Below are 23228 nucleotides of genomic sequence, written 5' to 3'. Positions count from 1 at the left end.
CAGTCAGTTCCATCATCAAATTAAAAAGATTCATTCATTTATTTTGTATTCGAAAACCGGTTGTATATTGAGATCCAAGTTTAAGCCTTTATAGCAGACATGTCCAAAGTCCGGCCCGGGGGCCAAATGCGGCCCGTGGTCAAATTTCATCCGGCCCCCAGCCCCTGTCATAAAATCAATAACGTCTGGCCCGCACAGAGACTTAATAAATCAGTCAGCAGTACAGCTACCAGCATATGAAGTAGTTCACACACTAAATGCTGCTCCTCATTTTCCCACCGAAAGGCAGCAGCACTCGAAGCAAAATTACCCTGTGTGACCCTTTAATTCCAATTTTCTAAAATGGCGAGAGTCAACAAAAAAAAAAAAAGTTGACTGCGACGGCCGACGCTTCAAGGATAGTTGGAAATTGGGCTATTTCTTTACTAAAATACGCAACAACTGTGCCTGCCTCATTTGCAAAGAGACAGTCGCTATTTTTAAAGACTTCAATGTGAGGCGATATTACCAAAAAAGACACGCTGACATGTACGACAAGATTACAGGGAAGACACTCAGCGAGAAATTGAAGCAACTTGAATCTAGTTTAATTTCACAGTAGCAGTATTTCGCAAGAGCCCGAGAGACTGAACAGAACACCACAAAGGCTAGTTCCGAGATTGTTGAAATTATTATTTTAAAAAAATAATAAAGCAAATGTGACACACAGAATGGCTTGCTAAAATTTGCTTAAATATATTGTTCTACGTAAAGGACGTCAGCCAAGGTCGGCCCCCCACATTTTTACCACACCAAATCTGGCCCCCTTTACAAAAAGTTTGGACACCCCTGCTTTATAGCATACTCATTTAACAAATTGGCTGCAATTGATGCCGCTAGACCTTCAATCCATTTGGAACGGGAGAGGGTGGCAATGTCAAGGGCCATCAATGGCAATGAAACATTCACAAAACAAACATTCAAAGGCAGTCCTCCAAGTTTAAATTAATCGGCCGTCTATCAATATATACGGCAATGAGTAAATATCTGTACTATGACTTAAAAAAAAAAAAAAAAAAAACTATCAACTTCAGAATGTCAACGGTGCCTTAACCAGAGTGTAATTCTATTGTTATTAGTCATTTTTCGTGCATTAATTTTATGTTTCTTAATTTATGATTTTACTTATTAAAAATATAAAGAAATAAAAAAATACAATAATGATGAATGATGTATATACACTACTAGTCCTTCTAAAAAAAATAGCATATTGTGATAAAGTTTATTATTTTCTGTAATGTACTGATAAATATTAGACTTTCATATATTTTAGATTCATTACACACAACTAGAGTAGAGCAAGCCTTTCATTGTTTTAATATTGATGATTTTGGCAAAAAAGTCAAGAAAAAACAAAAATCCCTATCTAAAAAAATAGCATATTTCATCCGACCAATACAAAAAAAGTGTTTTTTAATACAAAAAAAGTCACCCTTCAATTAATTATATCAGCTATGCACTCAATACTTGGTCGGAAATCCTTTTGTAGAAATGACTGCTTTAATGCGGCATGGCATGCAGGCAATCAGCCTGTGCCACTGCTGAGGTGTTATGGAGGCCCAGGATGCTTCGATAGCGGCCTTAAGCTCATCCACAGTGTTGGGTCAGGTGTCTCTCAACTTCCTCATCACAATATTCTACAGATTCTCTATGGGGTTCAGGTCAGGAGAGTTGGTAGGCCAATTAAGCACAGTAATGCCATGGTCAGTACACCATTTACCAGTGGTTTTGGCACTGTGAGCAGGTGCCAGGTCGTGCTGAAAAATGAAATCTTCCTCTCCATAAAGCTTTTCAGCAGATGGAAGCATGAAGTGCTCCAAAAATGATAGCTAGCTGCATTGACCCTGCCCTTGATAAAACACAGTAGACCAACACCAGCAGCTGACATGGCACCCCAGACAATCACTGACTGTGGGTACTCATCACTGCGAGCCCGCAAAACATGGCGCTAACTATCGGTCAAAATATGTACTAAATATTATGAAATATTGCCATTGATTTAACATTTTATGTGTTTCTAACAACATATTTTAGTACAAGAGAACAATTGTGGTTTATTAGAGCCCACATGTATTTAAGGTAGAGGATCCCTTTTAGGCAAAACACTACCGCTGATTTTTCCAAAATGTGGTTTCAAACCGGACCAGGCTTTGACTAAAGAGCGGTTCTTGTCTTTAGGATTTTGAACGAGGCGTACGTGCCTCACAGCCTGAAGGTGGTGCGTGGCTACGCCCGGCGAGGCTGGCAGGGCCTGATGGAACTGGAGCGGCGCTGGAGGCAGCACTTCCTGTCCACTATGCGCCCCAAGCACCTTCCGCCACTCTGGTGCGTGCATCACAACCATGAATCAGGCTGGGAGTTTTTAAAAGCCTCAGGAATCTTTCGCAGGGGTTTTGAGTTAATTTGTTGATTCAGATGATTAGGGTAGTAGCTTCTTTAGAGTAATTTTTCATGATATGCTAATTTTTTGAGATAGGGATTTTTGTTTTTTCTTTACTTTTTTGCCAAAATCATCAATATTAAAACAATAAAAGGCTTGGACTACATTACAGTTGTGTGTAATGAATCTAAAATATATGAAGTCTAATGTTTATCAGTACATTACAAAAATAATGAACTTTATCACAATATGCAAATTTTTTTTAGAAGGACCAGTATATAAGAAAAGATTTATGTTAGTGCTGGCAACCCCCTTTGACCCTGTTAATTTTTTTTCACACGTGATAAATTTTGGCCCTTCCCTCACCCCATAGTTTGGAATTCAAGACAAGATGCTCATGAAACAAGGACACAACGCTTAACCTCTTGTCGCCTTGTGCAGCTCTCGTGGGCGCTCGAGACTCACTATATAAGGGCAAAAGCACACGGAGGATCGAGGTAAAATCTCCATGTCAGGCGAAACGTAACTTTGGCATTGTAGCCCAAAATGTGGCACTCTTAGGATTGGGTCATTCATTGTCATTTATTGAATTGCAATATGCAGATAAACTGAACGAATATGAGGATTTTATTTCATAAAAATTATCAAACCAAAGATAACAAATTATATATTTCATTAAAGTATACATGTATATGGAATTGTGAAGTATATACAATAAATATATATGAAAGAAAAGTGTTATTATACCCAAAAACAAGCAAACTCCATGCAGGACCTGGGGTTGAAACTTTGACCTTGTGAGTGAACATGCCATCCATTCTTCCTCCATGTCGCCCTTTTATTTTAAGTTATTTGGGGGAAATGGATGTTTAATTCATCTTTACAAGTGTAAAGTAAATCCAACTCTTTCTTGTTTTTAATGAGGCTTAAATTTAAATTATGCAAGGTAAGCCCATTGGTTAACTCCATTGCTAATAGTGCTAAACTTAAAATATGTGTATAATCATTTTTGTATTAACTGAAAAAAAGTGTTAACTATGGACTGCATGGGATTAATAAAATTTATAGCTCGACAGCACGAGTATTCAAACTGTATAAAATGGGACACAAAAAAATGAAGGATTTCTTTTTTTTTTTTTTTTACAAAAAAAGTGCGAGTTAACTATAAAAAAAATGTGATCAATCGTGATTAAAATATTTTAATCTCTTGACAGTACTAATAAAATAATAAGGTTGCTCTTATTTTTGAAATATCAAAAATAAAATGAATAGAATTATTTCATAAATTGTCTATAATTGACAACAGCTCATGCACGAAAAAAGCAATTGATTGGGGCTGGTGCGCTTGTGGTTATATATATATAAATTTCAGAATGTATTTATTCATGTGATAATTGATTTGGTTCTATTATCTTTTTTATATATGAAAACCATAATTTAAAAAAAAAAAAAAAAAAAAAAAAAAAGCAAGTAGTTTTGAATTTTACCAGCAGATGTCAGTGTAACATCAGATGACTTGCAGTTTGTTCTTACAAGTGCATTAACTTTTAATGCTCATGACTCAACTAGTACGGAGGTTTTAAATGAATTTTGAAGTGCCTAGTGACATACCAAAATATCTCAGATTTTTGTGCTGTTTGTTTTGTATGTTTGTGATTGTTTAAATACAATTTTTAAAAAAATAGCTTGGATGTTTATTTGAGCCACTGCAGATTAAATCTTTTTTGGGAATATTGAACAATGGTATAAACCTATATATGTATGTGTTATGTGAAAGTTAATCAAATATTTCAAAGACTTGATAAATACAGATCAAACCGGTGAAAAAGGGGCAATCAAAACAGGTTTTGCCTCTTGATTTTGAACCGACATGGTTTTTGTTGTATTTGTCATGACAAAACAAGCTTTTCTTTCACATTCTTATTTTAAAATACTTCCCCATCAATACACATAGAATGAAAATAAGTGATCTTTTGTTCACTGATCTTCTTTTAAAAAATGTCCAGTTTGTCAAAACAAGTACAGGATGTTCCAAAATGTTTGACCCCATTTCATAGGCCAATAATTTTGACAATTTTCGTTGGAATGACCTCAAATTTTCACAGCTTGTCGAGAAACGTTTCAAGTTTTTGTGTGTAACGTTTGGCATTTCTATCTTTTCAGGTAAAGAAATGCTGTTCACTTCAAAAGAAAAGAAATTTTGCGTGTTAGAGTATGCTCGGACACAGTCACCGAAGACAGTGCAGCGTGCCTTCACAAATTTTGCAAAGAAGGCACCAACTACAAAACAAATTAGGACTTGGCACCAAAAATTTCAAGAAATTTCAGCGATTTTGTCACGAGCTCGAATACCGACTTGACGTGTGCAGAGTCACAGGTGGCGCTCATATTGAACATTTATGAAAATCATAGAACCTACAAATATTTGGACTTTTCTTTGTAAATTTAACTAATAAAACCTATGACCTTCAACATAAAGTGCATTTAGTTTCATTAAGATCCATCAAGTAGTTTCCGAGATATGGGCATTTAGAATGGAGTCAACCATTTTGGAACACCCTGTATAAATGTGAGGTGAAGCAAAAAAAATTAAAAAAAATTAAAAAAAATAAGCTTGGAACCACATACAGTATCTATGAATAAAAAACATGGAAGGTTGATTTTTTTTTTCTTTATAATCAAACTTCACTTACACCTATGCTAGGTGGCGACAACTTGAATGAGTTGGTAAACTCACCCTCCTCACCCAGCTCTACTATCAGGTGCGTTTTCTCACCTTAGTTTTGTCGTCAACCACACGGAGACCGTCTGCTGACACCCAAAGCACTGCGCGCACTGCCTTCTTCCCAGCCTACGTATGGGAAGAAAGAAAATAAGAGATGCATTTTAGTCAACACAAAAACACCCTTAGTCAACCACAATAAAATTGCTGTGCCATTCAAACCAATCAGAAGGAAAGAAACAAGAAGGTCGTTGCTTGGGTGCCCTGTTAGAACAGTGACGACAATGGTGCACAAGTGCATGTGTAGTGGACGCTCGCTAGCGCCAGCATGAGGAAGAAACTGTTATCACCAGTCGCACTCACACCAACACTTAACCCTTTCATGCACAAATTATGATTCTTTCATTTCTTATTTTTTTGTCTCAAACTTGCAACCAGCAAGACAATATTTTGCGGCCCCCATTTGACACCTGAATGTAGTATCAGTGTTGTCCACACATATTTTGCGATGGGCAATGAAAAAATATACATATAAATAAATTTAAATAAAATGAATGAATCAATGGAAGGTTCCATTTTTGGATTTTTAAAAAAATGCTAATAAATAAATTTAAAAAATTAAAATTCGCAAATTATAAAAGCTATGAGTGATAAAAATATAAATAATTCTAAATAAACAACTTAAAAGTAAAGCAATAACAAACTTGAAAAAATTAATAAAGACAAAATCAAATTAGCGTGGCCCGTGTGTATGTAACTTAACAACTTTTTGTTGTTGTTTGTTTTGTCATATAAATCTCGTTATCTCCCGTACCTTAACCCTTTGGCCGCCATTGACACAAATATACGTCCAATTCATTTTTACTGAGGTGGGTAGTAAAGCGTTACATGTACTCCATTACATTTACTTGAGTAACTTTTTGAGAAAAATGTACTACTAAGAGTAGTTTCACTAAGCCATACTTTTTACTTGAGTAGATTTGTGAGGAAAAAAACGCTACTCTTACACCACTACTTTTGGCTACAACAGAGTCGTTAAATTTTTCCTCTTTATTCTACATATTAAATTTACTATTTTATTTGCCAGCAATGACAAGTAGCTGTAGCAGCTGTAGTAGGAGCGTGTAGCTCTAGCGATTTCACCAATGAGACGATGCAACAATAATCACATGACTCCATTACACCAATAAGACGCAATCTTGCCGTTGTACTGTATCTTCACGCCAGCCTGTTCAATCCTGTGCTGTCTTTAAAGCACCGTAAAAAATGTAAAATAAAAAGTATTTGATATAGAGCGCTGCCCTCAACCTGATTTGAAAGTGCGGACTTTAACCTCTCTCCCAGTTTTTATTTGGCACCGATTGACCATGGAAAATCGGAGATATGATCCTTTTAGTTTAAAAATAGTAATTATGAAGGAACTCTGCACTATTTAAACTAGGAACTATTTTGATCACTAGAGGGCACACATGCTCTTTGGACGAATACTGCTTCATTTATGTAATCTTTTTCTCTCAATTCAATGTTTTTTTTTGTATTTCTTTGACAATGTGTTTATGTAATGGGTTATTGTACAGTGTCATTATAACAACAGTTCATATAAATAGGTTTGTGCTGAGAGGAAAAAAAAGTTGTTTGAAAAAAAAAAAATCCAACAAAAATACAAGCTGTTACTCACAATGTTACTCATTACTTAAGTATTCTTTTCACCAATTTTTTTTTTTTCTTGTACCTGAGTACATTTTTTGGACGACTACTTTTACTTTTACTTGAGTTATATTATTTTGAAGTAGCGCTACTTTCACTTGAGCAAAATTTTTGGCTACTCTACCCACCTCTGCAATTTAACCATAGAACGATCACTTACAGCACCTCCCAGTTGGAATGGATTGGACGTCCATTGCCGTCAATAGGTGTTTTCAATATCAATCTTTTACAAACTACCACAACACATACTCTGTGACCTGAGCTGGCAATGAATGAGTAAAGCTAATGACAATTTTTGAAAAGATGTCCACTGTAGTAACCACTGTCCCTGAAAGGGTTAAATGCCCCACCCTGGTCTAAACCTCTGCCCAGTTCAGGCACATGCATCAGTGTTTTGTCGCACGTGTGCGTGTTCTGGCCTTAAAAAGGGTGACTTGTTAAAGGTGAGAGAAAAGTGAAAGGCACTCGGACTGGACACAAATCAATGACTTACTTTGGAAAAGAATCCTTTGAAGAATTTCCTGTCCTGGATGGTTGTTTGAAAAATAAAAAATAAAAAACAAACGGGACAGGTGAGGGGATGGGGGTGAACAAAGTATGACAATGTTACCCTGAAGAATCATATGGGGAGGAAAGGGTTGGGGGCTGATTGGGTTGGTTTATGCCGATTCATGATTGATGAGTGATGCTGATTGTACACAAAATGTTGTCAGTGTTAGTAGCGCACCATAAAACCACAGGCACACACACACACACCCACACACACACACACACACACACACACACACACACACACACACACAGGAACACATCAATTGAGACCCAAAAAAACGAGAAGGAAGTGTCACAGGCGGAGCCTTGACAAACCGCGCTCAAAAGAATGACACCAAACAAACCAGTTCTGAACATAGAATGGACTTTGTAATTGTGCATCAAGGAGGGAAAAAAAAAATCCTATCATGTAACCGAGGTCTTTGCAAAATGGCAAGAATAAAATAGCAGATTTTTCTCCGCAAAAATCTAAATTCCAGCTTTGAATTGCCCCAATCGTTCAAAACCATTTTTGCTTCAACTTTATTTCTCCAAACTTCGAGGATGGTTAAAAATGCAAATTGTATCTAGTCACAGATTTTTTGGAGTTGAACCTCCTCAGCTTGTTAACAAAAACTCACCTAATTAGTTTTTGCGCTCAGACCAAAGCACAAAGTTAGTGCCTTACGTCTGTTTTCATTCATTTTCATTTTGTTTTTATTAACATTTTATTAATTTATAATTTATATTTTTTTAATTTCATAATATTTAACTGACTGCCTGCCAACGACAATGTTGGGCGACCATTTACCATTTACAACTAAAGGTGTGGATCTTGGGGCACCTCATGATTCCATTACGATTCAGAGGCTACGGTTCGATTATAAATCGATAATTGATGCACAACCCCCCCAGCAATTAGCTGCTTTTAATGTTTCGTACTTTAGTGATAAAAATAGTACAAAAATCCTCTCAGGCTTTAAAAAATACTATTTCAGTATCAAGGTAACAGTTCAAAAGAGTAAATAAAATACTAAAGTCCCCATTCTGTATCAGCAGCTTAAAACTACATTCCATTAATTTAATGTTATGAATCAACCATTAAAGTTGTTAAAATTCTCCCGATATTCCATAATTTCCCTTCTGTCTACTTTAGACATGTGAATGTTTTAAAGCTGTTTCATCATTTAAAGATAGATTCAAGTCAAGATTTTGCTGGTTTAGGAGTATTTTAGATAAAAAGTAAATTAGGTTTGCTCGGAAGGTTCGCTACCACAGAGCCTTCCTGAGAGGTCTACTGCTGTAAGATGTTGGCTGTTTACCAACGCCGGCGAGTCTGTCATTTCACATCTAGTTTTCTACACATGTGCTAACGCCGCCGAGTCTGTCATTTCGCATCTAGTCCATAGTCCAGTTCTATAGCCATGTGATATCTACCATAGCATTATGAGGGCGTAGTTTGTAGCAACGTGGACGACGTTTGTAGCAACTGGACATTGTTTGTAGCGGCTGTCGGCGTTTTTGTATCCATCGCTGACTGTGCCTTAGTTCCGCTTTACTTAGCATATTTAATAGGGATGTTTGTGAATGGTTCTCGAATCTTCAGCGATCCAATCGCGAATTATCTAAGAATCGTAAATTTCACACACCTTTATTTACAACTGTGTAGGACTGGCTGTGAATGCTCATGTTTCAGTGCCATTGGCGCGGAGGCCAATGAGTAAAATGAGTGCCCTATAAAGGGGTTAAATTGTTAGTTCTTGAAAAATAATAGAGAGGTGGAAAAGTCTCTGAATACGTAGCAAGACTGACTAGTATTTGTAAACTCAAGAGGTTCCACCATGATCCAGAGTAAGATTCTTTCACATGTGACAAAAAGCGGTGTGAATCTTATTTCTAAGTGTTGATACGGCAGGCAGGGGAGGGGCTGATGGAGGTCAAGTTAAGGTCGCCAAAAAGAAACCAGATGCAGGCTAGTCTCTGCTCTTAATCCCCTCCTCCCTCCTTGTGCCCCGCCAGTAAGCCGTGGAAAGGCGTGCCACTCCGCTCCTGTTACACGCCGGCTGTTAATGCATGATCTAACATGTTAACCAGCAAGTCAGGTGGTTAGTGACACATGCAGATGATGATGCTGATAGCTTTTGGTTAGCTGTAGTTAGTCAAGTTGAGAGACAGGGTGGGAAAACGACTTAAAAGGCTGGGGATGGGAGGGGCGAGGTGGACTGAATTGAAGCATTTCTGGGCAACAGCACAATTAAAACCTGCTTAAAAAGACAAAAATACAACACCAACAAAAAGTAATACAATATCTGTGATTTTTTTTGAGGCATGAACATGGGCATAAATTCTGGATAGGAATGAAGGTGGAGGTTAGAAGTAAAAGGGACACTTTATTAGACGACTAGGTGCTATAAAGCTTTAAAAATAAAATCTTGATTGATCATGTTATAATGTCATTGACAGCGATAGATGTCTAATCTGTTTAAAATGGAAGAGTCGAGCAGTGATTCCAGTTTAAATGGATTAGACGTCTAATGTTGTCAATGGCAGTGAATTAGTTGAAGCACCAATGAAGATAAACCAGGACCTTTTACAGCGCAGTAGCCACTTGGTTTAAATAAATAAGTAAATAAACAACCTGTTTCAAACAAATGTCTCGAATTTATGAATTTGACATTATTTTAAATGTGTTTATTATATAAACTGTAAAATATAAATATTATATAGTGTACTTTTTTATTTCATATATATATCTTTTTAGGTAATGAACAGAAATGTATATTATACAAACATTAAAGGGGAAGAAAGGGTTAAAAAAACGAACCATTATCAGTGTGGTTAAGCATGAGTCAGTAAAAGTTTTATAGCACTTCACCAGCGTCATCTCGATCAGGTGTCTTTCTCTTCAGAGGGAAATAATTCAATAAACTTATCTGAAAAATGTAGTCAGCAGTTACATATTAGCATGTACCTATTAACATTAGCCGAATAGTATCAATTCAGTTTAGTCACATTTAGCAACACGGAGTTGGCACCAGGCCAGATTTACTTAAACTACTGATACTTCAAGTAATTTTAGTGCGTCATCTGCATATAGAGAACATCTTTTTAACTTCAACCATGCGTCTTTCCACCGCAGTTGGCCAATATTCTCCCAGACAATAGGAGCAGGGGAAAAAAAGAGGTTTCGACATCTGAACAACACTGCAACATTAACCAAAAAAATAATAATAATAGCCACTCCTAGATGAATGCATTGGAAACACTGCCTGCACACTGAGACAGACACACACATACAATGCTAATGACATGACTGTCCATCCACTACCGGGCTTCCGGGCCTCAGTGCATGCCAAAGAAATGTCATTAGGTCGAGGGCAGAGAGACATTCAGCGCTCGCAGGAAGACGGCAGGCTCCACGTTGTCCGACGACACCATCACGATAAAAGAGCGCGTGGCCTCGAGCGCTACGTGACCTCATCAAGTGTATTTTAGATGCATACGTGCTGCTGGTGTGTCGTAAATGTGCTCGCGGGAGATATTACGTAGTAGAACTCATCGGCCTGTGAGTGTGTGTGATTCTTTTCTCCTTGTGTGTACATTCTGTAGACCACACACACTTAAGGCCATTCGACTGTGTGACTGTTTGCTGACTGATACGGACATTTATGTGCGGCGCTGTCCCTTCGAATACACTCACAAAGCTTTAAAAGCTGCCAACTTTCCGCCTTTGGAGGCAGTATGAGAGCCATAGCAGAAACAGGACAATGCCTGTGAGTAAACTACATGGGAAAGGACACACAAGCATCCTTGATGAGCTAACCTGGCATTTTCCCTGCTTGACATTAGTATTGAATCCCAATTAATATTTATTTATTTATTAGAAGTGTAATGTTTCACGTGGATGTATTGAACCGTTTCGGTTTTGTATGTAACGAAAATATTGACAATGACGTCACGATGAAGCAGTGAAAACGTGTCTTGGGAGACTAAAACATAACGAGATGAATGCCACTTGTCGTCTGACTACACGAGAACGAGATGAAAATTTGCCATAGTTTCCGTCATAAATTCACAACGTGTGATATTTTCTTGTTGTATGTGTAGTTAGCATGCATTTAGCAGTGTTTGGCCGTGTCACTCATGTGTCGTGCTGCGCCTCCCCCCTCACCCCTTGCCCCACACACACGGTACTGTGCCCATTCCAGGCTCCTTTTGTGAAACGTGTCAGATGCTGCTTGGTAAGTTTTGTTTTCTTAATTTGGCTAGAAGAAATGCCATGTTGCTTTAGCCTTTTAAGGTCTGTGCTGAGTGATCATCATAGACTAAACTAACTTGTAGCATTAGTATAGCGTTCGAGTTAGCATTAGCATTTAACGCAGTGACTCGGTGTCTTCTTAAACTAGACGAAATTTAAGTTTTCGTTGACTAAAACTAGACAAAGACTAACACATTTTGAAATGAGTAAAATATGACTTAGACGAAAATTAAAATAGCTGGCAAAAACAACACTGCATTTCAGTTTTGTTTTAAGCATTCTGCATTTCCCTCATGAAATGTATTACTAGCACGAGCTAAACGTTGTGTGCCGAACCAAAGTTCTGTGGGAGTGCCGCACTGACGCTTTAAGTGTCGGACAGTCAGGGCTTAGAATGAGTAGTGATTACAGGCATGACAAATGCAAGCGAGAAGCCCGAGTTAGTAGACCCTCTTACTCCACTAGTGTTGAGCCGGCCCAGCTCGAATGGCTGGCGGCGTAGAGAGGAACGTGTGCCGGGGTTGCGGAAAGCAGGAGACGCTACCACCAGTAACAGCATGGGGTAACACTTTTTGGCTTCCCCGATAAACTTCCCAATGGATAGAGGCAAGTGGATGAAACCAAATTTGTGCTGACATTGCCCCATGGATGTTAACCCACTTAAAATAGCACAATCAGGCGATGAATATTGAATCGGCACACAAGAAAATCAGCTATATTTTGTCACTGCAACCACGAACAGTGATCTCTTGTTTTTCACCATTAATGGGGACCAGAACCGCTGCGATTAGTGATAAATCACGAAGTTAAGAAAAGAAAAAAAATGTGTGTGTGTTCAATGTATATATTCAGATTTAACATTGGAAAGAGATACATAGAAGACATATTTTTCCACTTTTTCCCCCCCAAAAAAACAAAAAAACAAAAAAAAAACAACAAAAAAAAAGCAACTTTTATGTATACATATTTTAATAAATGTTTTTTAAACACTTCAAATGTAATAATTATGATAAGTTTTAAACGTTATTGTCCCATTGAATTATTTTTAAATGCTTGTCTTTATTAAATGCTTCATTGAGTGAGTCCACTCAAATCCACTCAAGCTGCTCACTTACACACAATGAGTTCCCACAGCAACCGATGATTGACGTATGCAACGCTTTGAAGTTTCGGCTTCAAAACATCTCTTGCAAGATCAAACTTTAACGCCTGCCAATCATCTTTAACATTAATAAGCAACTACAGCGACTGCCTGACCAACAAAAGCAGCAGTGAGAGTGAGACTACGTGACTGGATCGGGATAGCTCATCTGTATTTTTTTTTTTTTTTTTTAATTGGGAAAAAAACTGAGGGTGCGAAGTTTGAAGCGCAAAGTAGCGAGGGATCACTGTAATTGCTTCCTGCAGAAAATGTCGATATGTTCATTTCTCAAGCAAAAAAACATTTAGGCTTGGATAATTACATTTGTCATGTTCAGGTAGTTGCTGATAAAGGGTTCAAAGTTTTCAGTTTTGCTTGTTTAGAATGTTTTTTTTTTTGTTTTTTTTTTTTTAAATAATTGTTACAATTTTATTTTCTAAACTAAGCATGCCATTTCTTTGATATATCACCCAAAAGGGTACATTTTAACTGTTTAAATAACTTTTATCATTTCAATTTTATAAAAAGAAATGGATTAAGTATTCCTGCCTGTAATTGTGATCACTGAGAAGAAACACGAAGCAGAACTTTGGCCTTAACTCCGGAGCGAGGACGAGTTCACAATCCTGCCCTTCCCCCTACTGTCCTTGGCAGAATCAACGCGCCAGAGAGAATGAGAGGGAGGAAAAGACACCAAGGGAATGTCGGAGCGTCGTAGGAGTTGACGAAAAACAGCCTCTCGAGTGAGAAACACCAGGAAAGAGAACCTGAAGCATGCAGACAAGTCGAAGGAGTTTCTTCTTCTGGGGATTTTCCCGGGGAAACCTACCGTCTTCAGCCGCTTGACTGCGTCCTCGCAGATGTGCATGCCTCGCGACTCTTCCACCTCCACGTGTCCCAAGTACTGTGGGAAAACACACACACACGCACCAAAGTGAGTTATGGCAGGGAAAAGGCTTCCCGAGGCCGGTTGAGAGAGATTAAATAAAGCCGTGATAATAAAAGTGTACAATGAGGTTGGCCATTTCAGTGAGCCTTGTACGCCCCCTGGCATGTCTGCACCGCTGATTGATACACATAATTAAATGGAATCATAAGGTCAGACCTAGTTCAGACGATCACTTGACGTTACTGGAAGACAGAGGTATAAAATTGAGTTTACATGAAATATAAGAAGAAGGAGTAAGGACTTGAATTTGAGACCAGAGGAATTAGGCAGACTGGCCTTATAGTACAATAGCCAAAGAACACGGTGTCTCATCTTGTGTCCTCTATCAAAGATATACTTAATCCTAATCCCAGATTAAAACACAATAGTCTCTTTCAACCAGCACTTGGGGAGTAGAATGCATCATGGCAGGAAATCTCCACGGTGCATGTCAGAGGAAAATATAACGTTTCAAAGTACGATGGCAATCGGCAGAAAAATTTTAATCTATCGTGACGTGCAATGTCTGTTCCACTCAGTCATTGCAAAAAAAAAAAAAAAAAAAAAAAAAAAAATATATATATTAGGGCTGCCAAACGATAAAAATATTTAATCGAGTTAATTACATCTTAAAAATTAATTAATCGCAATTAATCGCAATTCAAACCATCTATAAAATATGCCATATTTTTCTGTAAATTATTGTTGGAATCAGAGGCGTGCAAAATTTCCGATTCTTAGATTATTCGCGATTCGCCCGTGGAAGATTCGAGAACGATTCACAAATACCCAAATTCCGATTATTGAATTATACCAGGTAAAGTGGAAGTAAAACACAGTCAGCGCGGTCTTTGGGACGCAATGAGGAACGGACTGAGGGTAAATATCATGTTCAACTCAATGCCGCGAAAGAAAAAAAACAATCATACCTGACTGCGTCCGACAGCCGCTACAAACAACGCCCAGTTGCTCGTTGCTACAAACATACGGCTACAGTAGATATTATATATATGTAAAACTAGATGCAAAATGACAGACGACGTCGGTGTTAAAACATGTATGAACAGAGATGCGAAATGACAGACTTTCTGGCGTAAGTAAACAGCCGCCATCTTAAAGCAGTAGACCTCTCTAGAAGGCTCTGTTGTAGCGAACCTAATTAACTTTTTATCTAAAATACTCCTAAATCGGCAGAATCTTGTCTTGAATCTATCTTTAAATGATGAAATAGTTTAAAAACTTTGACAAAAGTAGACAGAAGGGAAATTATGGAATAACGGGAGCAATTTTAACAACTGTAACAGTTGATTCACAACATTAAATTAATTGAATGTAGTTTAAAGCTGCTGATACAGAATGGGGACTGGAGTTTTTTTATTTACTGTTATTTTTGTATATTTGTTTACTGTTATATGTTAACTTGATACTGAAATAGTAGTTTGGTTTAGCCTGAGAGGATTTTTGAACAATTTTGGAACTAATGTACGAAACATTTAAAAACAAAAAAAATAAAGGAGGGGGGTGCATCAATAATCGTTTTATAATCGAGTCGGAGCCTCTGAATCGTAATCGAATCGTTAGGTGCCCAAAGATTCCCAGCTCTAGTTGGAATGGAAAGGTAAGACACAAGATGGATATATACATTCAACATACGGTACATCAGGACTGTATTTGTTTATTATAACAATAAATCAACAAGATGGCATTAACATTATTAACATTCTGTTAAAGCGATCCATGGATAGAAAGACTTGTAGTTCTTAAAAGAAAAATGTTAGTACAAGTTATAGAGATTTTATATTAAAACCCCTCTTAATGTTTTCGTTTTAAAAAAAAAAAATTGTAAAATTTTCAATCAAAAAATAAGCTAGTAGCCCGCCATTGTTGATGTCAATAATTACTTACACAATGCTCATGGGTGCTGAAGCCTATAAAATCAGTCGCACCAAAGCGCCAGCAGAGGGCGGCAAAACTCCATAAAACACAATTAACAAGTGAGCGTTTCACTGTACCGTCATTTAAATGTGTCTTAGCGGGGCATCTGCGTTAATTGCGTCAAATATTTAAACATGATTAATTTTTAAAAATTAATTAACGCCCGTTAACGCGATAATTTTGACAGCCCTAATATATATTTGTCAGAACTTGAAATTTCAAGTCAACCAATTTCACTTGCATTTTCAATTTTTTTAAGGAAAACTGAAGAAAATAAACTAAATAGGGTCATTGAGAGGTCTCCGCCATGACACTTTTGTGGCAATTTTGAGGATTTTGTGCTACCGGAGCCAACATTTCCTTAACCTGTTTTTTTTAACATCAAAAAGGTAAAGGTATTTTCAGTGTCTTCGTCTGCCATTGCTCGTTCGCGTGTGTTGTTTGTTGTCTCGAACAATAATGACATTTTTCCACTGTGTGGAAGGCCTATGTAGACAAGGCTCATGTTGATACTGCGGAGGCGTTGGATATATATGTGATTCATATCCACAAACGAATGAGCCCAGGTTGAATTTGGAAAAAAAAGAGAATTGGATTTCTCACACTGCATGAAAATAATATGTTTCCACAGCTACACTAATTTACTCTGATCTGTGACAAACAAGTCTTGAGGGCAGAGAAAGATCAAATTTTGGTACAGGTGACAATGAACTTTGAACTCAGAAGGGCTGGCAATGAATGGGTAAATTGTTTAAAGTTTGCATTCGTGCCAGACAGATAAAAAAAAAAAAAAAAAAAAAAAAACTCCACTTTTGAGGATGTGCAGAGATGAATTATTTTTAATCAAAGGTGACCTGACGCTGCACTTTTGCACTATTTGAATGGGAGACTGAGCCAACTCCTCAAGATTGTTCCTGCCCAGTTTCCTCTGGCTGTGCTGCACCGCAGGAGCAGTAAGGAACGAGCCCTCCCCCTCTGCTGGCCTTTCGGCAGCATCCCTTCTTGTGTGTGTCACTGCCAGAAGCCATTGTGCAGACAGAGAGGAAGTCCTTACCCTACTGTATCCTCGCAGATCTTTGGAGAGTGAAGCCGACCCTCACCGGACCACCCTGACCTTAGTGGGCTGGCCGCACTATTTCCAGAGCGTGACGACACGGTCGTGAGTCATGGTGCATAACAATACATACAATCGACGCGTGCGTGAGTGGTTCACCGTGAGATGCGAGCAAATTTCGAAGTGCCTAGGCTGTAGTGTAAAGGGGCTTGAACGGCGGGGGGTAGTCTGGCATTTCGGCATGACGTGATGGAGGGCATGTGACTGACGCTTCCGTAAAATGTCTCTCGCTGACCAACACAATGACATATTAGTATATCATATATTAGTAAGTCATCGCCATAGATTATAATATTTTTTTTCTTAAATTAATGAGTGGAGTTTGTCACAGTTAATCTTAAAACAAAAAAACAAAACAAAAAAAAACAATTGTTACAATAATTTCCTGTATTTCCGAGAAAAGAAAAAAAACAAGGCAAAACGCTTTCCAAACAAAAAAGAAGAACAAAGCTAAAGTGCTTTCCAAACCTGGAAAAGTCAATATTCAAACATGTTTCAATTGTTAGGAAGTCATATGAAGCCTAATAACAACACAATGCAGTCCAGTATCGATTCCACTTGGCAGTCATCCCAACATAAGCAATTATCCAGTTTTTATCATTCATGTACAAAAGTGCTATACAGTTTAGTTGTGCTGTACCCTTATCAATAAAGTTTGCGATTGAGCTCCTTTGCGATTTTTACCGCATCCATCACCATCCTCTGGCAGCCTGGCAACACATTTCAATGAAACCATTTTTTCTAAATGGCCTTGAATGGTGAGTGAGATGTCGACGAAATGTCAGACCGACTCTGACGCATGTAAGGCAGCTCATTGTAATACAGCAGATCGGGCGACGCGCTACTACTTGATCCGCAAACAGCCAAGATCAGCCCCTCCTCCCTCTTCCCTGTCGAGCGGTCAACCCTGCTTGCGGATAATTCCACTGCAACTATTCCAATCCCACACACCCCTCTCTGGAAGCACCTAGAGAAGATGTGTGTGTGTGTGTGTGGGGGGGGGGGGGGGGGGGTACTACCAAGTTAGGTTGCAGGGGAACAGCAACGACATGGCGGTGGAGGGGGTGTCAAAGTGTGACCACAAAAGCACAAGATGCAAAAATAGGGCTGCGACAAATCTTGGTTGAGTCAATTGTTTTTAAATGGCCTGAAGGAATGTTAACATTTGCACCACTTTCCAAAGCACTTATTATTTCAGCTTAGGCATGTGCCGGTATGAGGTTCTGACGGTATGATAACCTTAAGCAAAAATATCACGGTTTCACGGTATCACAATTACAGCTCTAAAATGTGTTACTTTAAAATGTCTGGGTTTATTTTAAAAAATAAATAAATAAAATTTCCATTGAACAGGATTTATTTTTCAAAACATATTAGCAAATTGGAACATAAGTATAATGTAAAAGTAAAATAAATAAAATAAAATTCAAAATAACAAAAAAAATAACTGAAATACTCTAAATAAAAAATAAAATAAATGCAGTCCTTTAGGTGAGTGTAAAACCACAACCACAGCTCAACATTTTTACCATCAGAACAAAAATAGTGGAATTATTTTCCATAAAAAGCACGTGTGTGTATGACTCGTATCATGTTTATTTTATAGACACACTCTCTTTCTCAACACAGAAAGAAAAAAAACCCCACATGTTTTACCACCGCTAGACACACTAAACACGCTGAAGTTAACTCTCTTAGCTGGTGGGAAACGTTCATGATAGTGATTACTAACGTTTAATTTTGTATAAATGCTAAATCATATTGGAGGTATTGCCTCCTCGGCATCCATCCTCCGCAAACATGCTTTACATGTTGGTTGTCCTTCCTCCTCTAATTAGGCTGCAGGCATCTAACTTTCCTGTAGCCGAAGTATTCTTTGTTAGTTTTCTTCGGTGGGGTGGGTTCAGTTCAGGAGTTTCACCTCCTCCAGCCACCGTGTAGCACAACTGACTCACTGACACCGAGCAACCACCGGTCGGGGAGAGTTGAGCCTTGTAACTGCAAGCGAGGGATTTCTCCCTGCATTTTTGGGACATAAAAAATAGCTAATACTGTAGGGACGGTATGACGGAAAATTTTTGCGGTTTGGAAACAGTTTTCATACCACGGTATACCTTGAAACCGGTAATCGGCACATGTCTATTTCAGCTGAAATGTAAACTAAACAATCGGTAGATCTGTCGGTTTTCAAATTTTTCAAAATTTGTACACATTCTGTGTAAAATGGATACAGTGTATTTTGGTATGTATTTCATGAGAACAGTTTTTGTTTCAATTTTTGTAATTCCATTTTGATAATTAGGGCACTTTTATTATAGAGTCATTGTAACTTATTATTATTTGATATTTTTTTATTTGTATTCTTTCTTTTATTTGGTTGTGTTGTAACGACTAGTTTTTGGACTGTAAGTCACACCTGAGTACAGTGGTACCTCGTCATACGAACACATCGACATTCGATCCTTTTGACGCTCAACATAGAATTCGACTTGTCATTTGTCTCAACATATGACGACATGCTTGAAATACAACGATTTATGACAGCGCCGCAATTCCATTGTTTTCTCGCAAGACGGCAGCACGGCGGATTTTCTTGGGAGAAAATTCAACATGGGTCCCAAGAAGGTTAGTGCAGGTGGTGAAAAAAAGTAAAAATTGACGCTTCCATTGAAATGATAGAAAAGCATGAGTGTGGTGTGCGCATCAGTGAACTGGCTTGACAATAAGGCCCGGGTTCCAACATTTCAAATACCCACTGGATGAGCATGCCTCATATTTCTTTGCAAGCACAGTAGTTTCTGCAATGCACAAGTGTTGTGGGTCACGTTGTTCATTAATACATTTAAGTATTCACATTTATAGTATTGCCGTGGTGTTAAGTTTTTGCCAAAACAACCATTTGATGTATGACATGTGTTAAGTATAAAAATACAGTATATAACATGACATAAATTTAGGACATAAATGTTCCATTATATGCATACTAATACGGAAAAAGGTGGTGGCCACACAGCTTTTGCGGCCACGTGTTAGTCCAAAACTACATCTATATTTTCATAAATATTCTAAGTACAGTATTACAAAACGCTTCAAGCAACCTTCAATGTGTGGAAAAGTGCTATATTAGCGTCACTATATGCAACTCTGACAAAGTATGCTAATATGACAGAACAACGGAATATGTCTCAACGACATCCAAGGGGCACGACTATTCTCTCTAAACGTCGTAGCTCTATTTAGGAGGAGAGGGAACTTGTTATCAGTTCACTATTTTTTATTTTTATGCTTATTTATTTGTTAATTTATTTCATCATTCATTTTTTTGATCTATCCAACCATCTATCCTTTAGGTCTCCCTTGATTGTCACTTTAATTCATTTTCCTGAAAACAAGGATCAAGGCAACCGGATCACTTCCATGTTGTGAGTCACGCATTTTATTATAGTTCTTGACGCTTTAGTTTTCATTTCTACAAGAACGACAGGAAGTGAGCTGTTGCTCTTCTGTTTGTACAAGACAACCTTTATTGCCAAAACAGAGGCAACTCTCGCCACCCACATACCGGGGCATCGCAGAGGCAAGGAGACTTGAGTGCTTGCAGGGGACAATAATACATAAATTAGATTTCAAAATGTACATTCTATTTCATATCACCCCTTGTTTTAAGTCAGAGATCAGCAAGAATAAATGGAATAAAATGTTTCTACCAATTAAAATCAAGCCCAATAAAAATTAAAAACTAAAAAGTTAACATTAATAGACTCAAAATTCACATTATTTCTATATGATAACATGGCTGATTCATTGGGGCGATGTTAAATTGATCTCAAAGATCTCTAAATAAAACAAACGAAAAATGATAAATACATTTTTTAATGTAACAAAATTTAATATTCAAATTTTACAGAACCCATTTTTAGTCACTAATGGTTTGTGCCGCAAAAAAAAAGTTTTTTTTAAAAATGTGATTAAGTTTTATGATATTTTATATGGCTGGATCTGAAAGAGGCCTGGTTCGTGGAAAGAAGTTGAGTTTAATTGATTACATCGTTGTTTTTGTCAAAGACAAAACAATATTGTTCTTCAAGCCAGGCTGCACTACAGGCTTGCTTGTTTTGAAACACATGGTAAGATTTGGTTTTATTATCAAGGCATGGGAGAATATGCAATGTTGCTTTAGCCTTTAAAGGTCTGTGCTGAGTGATCATCATGCACTAAATGTAACTTGTAGCATTAGCATAGCATTCACATTAGTATTAACTTTAGAGTAGCGTCTTAAGCATTGTTGTTGTGTTTTCGTTTTGTTGGGATCGGCTACGGCTTACAGTAGGAGTACTCCGTCACTCTGGTTTCAAACAACACGATTGGAAAAAACTCACGAAGTTGGTGTTGTCCTTGTGGATGCTACAATATGTGCTCGTCAGTAGAGCTGAAACGAATACTCGAGCAACTCGAGTAACTCGAGTTTAAAAACTGATCCGAGTAATTTTATTCACCTCGAAGAATCGTTTAATTTGCCAGCTCTAAGCGTCACGTTTTGCCCGGACTACTTTTAATGCGGGACAGCGCACTGACGTCACGTGCGTAGAGGAAGAAGCAAAAAAAAAAAAAAACTTACCGCAGCCAACAGCCGCTACAAACTGTGCCGACGTTGCTAAAAACTACGCCCGCATGATGCTAGTTTGGTAGCAGGTAGTTTCCGATGCGTCTCATAGATATCGCATGCATTTAGGACTAGATGCGCAATGACAGACTTGGCCGCATCTGGGCAGCGTTAGTGAACAGCCGCCATCTTTAACCAGTACACTTCTCATTGCTAATAAATATAACGTTACTGTCACTCGCTCACTAAACGTTAGCCCTTTTGAGGGCTAGGTTTCTATTGATTATGACCACTGTTGATGCGTGGCTAACGTGTCTTACATACAGGCTTTATTTAATCTGTAAAAACACAGTGCTGTAGAGTGATGAGGGTGTAAAATTAAAACATAATAAAGCTAAGTGTCAGTTTTAGCTCAGTAGTCATTGCTGAATAAAACACCAAGTAGCACTGGTCCCTAATGTGCTCCAATACAGCAGGTATCATACATTTATTTTGAACACTGCAAAAACTCGAAATCCTATCAGTACTTACAGTTTAGACTAACTTAAAACTTAACTAGAACTTAAAAATAGCTTGACACAAATGGAAATTAGACTGAAACACGTGGGAAAAAAACACGTAGCTTTCAAGTGATGTGTGTTATCAAGCGTAATTACATTATTAGGTAAGAAATGTTTTTTTTTTTAATAAGATCAAGAAGTTTTTTGAGTGAAAGCAGTGAATTTTTTTCCTAGTCACATATTAGATGAAATTGTTGGCTGTTTTCAACAATGTACATCGAAAATAAAGACATTGATTGACTGAAAATGGTTCAGTATTGGATTAAATGTCTTTTTTTCTCATGTATATTTATAATTGCTCTTTTCCTAAAAAAAAAAAAATGTTTTATCCGATTACTCGATTAATCGATAGAATTTTCAGTCGATTACTCGATTGCTAAAATATTCGATAGCTGCAGCCCTACTCGTCAGTCAATGTTCATTCAAAATTGTTGGAAACCTTAATTTTGGGCCTAAACCTTTTTTGTTTTTAAAAATTTAATTAAAAAATTTTTAAAGATGAAAAAATTGAGTATTCGTCGACTAAAATTAGACTAAAAGATTTTGAGTATTAATTGATGAAAACACATTTTGATGAATGATTAAAATATGATCAAATCTTATAATAAGTATTTCGTCCAAAATAATGTTAATGTCAATGTAAAAAGAGCATTTTTACACCTCTGTTAAGTTGTTTATCACATTGCCAAAGGTAGCTAATGAGTTTATCACATGTTCAGAGAGCATTTCTCCCAGATGAAGTGCGTGTGCCACAATAAGGTGGACGCTGAAGGAATTTGTGCGAGTGTCACCTTGACTGCAAAGCTGCATTTCCCGCTGCGGACCGCCTCCTCATCTGTCTGCCACTGGTGCGGCCTGCTGGACTCGGGTACGTAGATGTCCTTCTTCCGCCGGAAGCTCTGCCGTAGCTTGTTCATCGCGGAGCTCCCTGCAGGAGGTCAGCGCGGGCACAATATCAGTGGGTGCACAACACACATAGCACTGCAGTGACGTAAATTATAGAAAGGAAAGTGTGTATTCTGTGTGCAAGGTATATAGGTGGGAAATCTCTTAGAAAAAAAAAAGAACACCTTTGGTTTTTCTTTTTTTTTTTGTTTAGTCGAATGAATATTTCACAGCTGATTTTCGAAATCTACTTCAAATTTATGATATCGATCTTAAAAATTGTACCGCCTTAGTACAGGGATTGAGTTATTAACTCATTCACTCCAAGTGACAATGATAGAAATCCGAACATTTGGACTTGGGGGCTGAAAAGTGAATGATCAGGTGACAAATCAAATCAGTCATTGCACAGTATGTCCTTATTA

The 23228-nt window shown here is 37.7% G+C and overlaps 1 protein-coding gene across 6 annotated transcripts in view; it reads right to left on the bottom strand.

The window, feature by feature from the left end:
* The window catches only part of numb (NUMB endocytic adaptor protein), a 79019-nt gene that overhangs the window by 14184 nt on the left and 41607 nt on the right, over positions 1 to 23228 (bottom strand). For 3 of the 6 annotated variants that reach the window (XM_057858719.1, XM_057858717.1, XM_057858714.1), the window contains exons 2-5: positions 22710 to 22846; positions 13608 to 13682; positions 7342 to 7374; positions 5196 to 5270 (exon numbers count right to left, since the gene is read on the bottom strand). In XM_057858719.1, coding sequence (XP_057714702.1) covers positions 5196 to 5270; positions 7342 to 7374; positions 13608 to 13682; positions 22710 to 22835 — 309 coding nt within the window. In that variant the 5' untranslated portion in view covers positions 22836 to 22846. The remainder of the gene's footprint in view (positions 1 to 5195; positions 5271 to 7341; positions 7375 to 13607; positions 13683 to 22709; positions 22847 to 23228) is intronic. The other 3 variants (XM_057858718.1, XM_057858716.1, XM_057858715.1) reach the window with 1 other exon arrangement.

Source organism: Corythoichthys intestinalis, chromosome 15, assembly GCF_030265065.1.
Source record: "Corythoichthys intestinalis isolate RoL2023-P3 chromosome 15, ASM3026506v1, whole genome shotgun sequence".
Taxonomy (NCBI): Eukaryota; Metazoa; Chordata; class Actinopteri; order Syngnathiformes; family Syngnathidae; genus Corythoichthys; species Corythoichthys intestinalis.
Note: the sequence above shows the minus strand (reverse complement) of the source record. Positions and strands in the feature narration are given on the sequence as shown.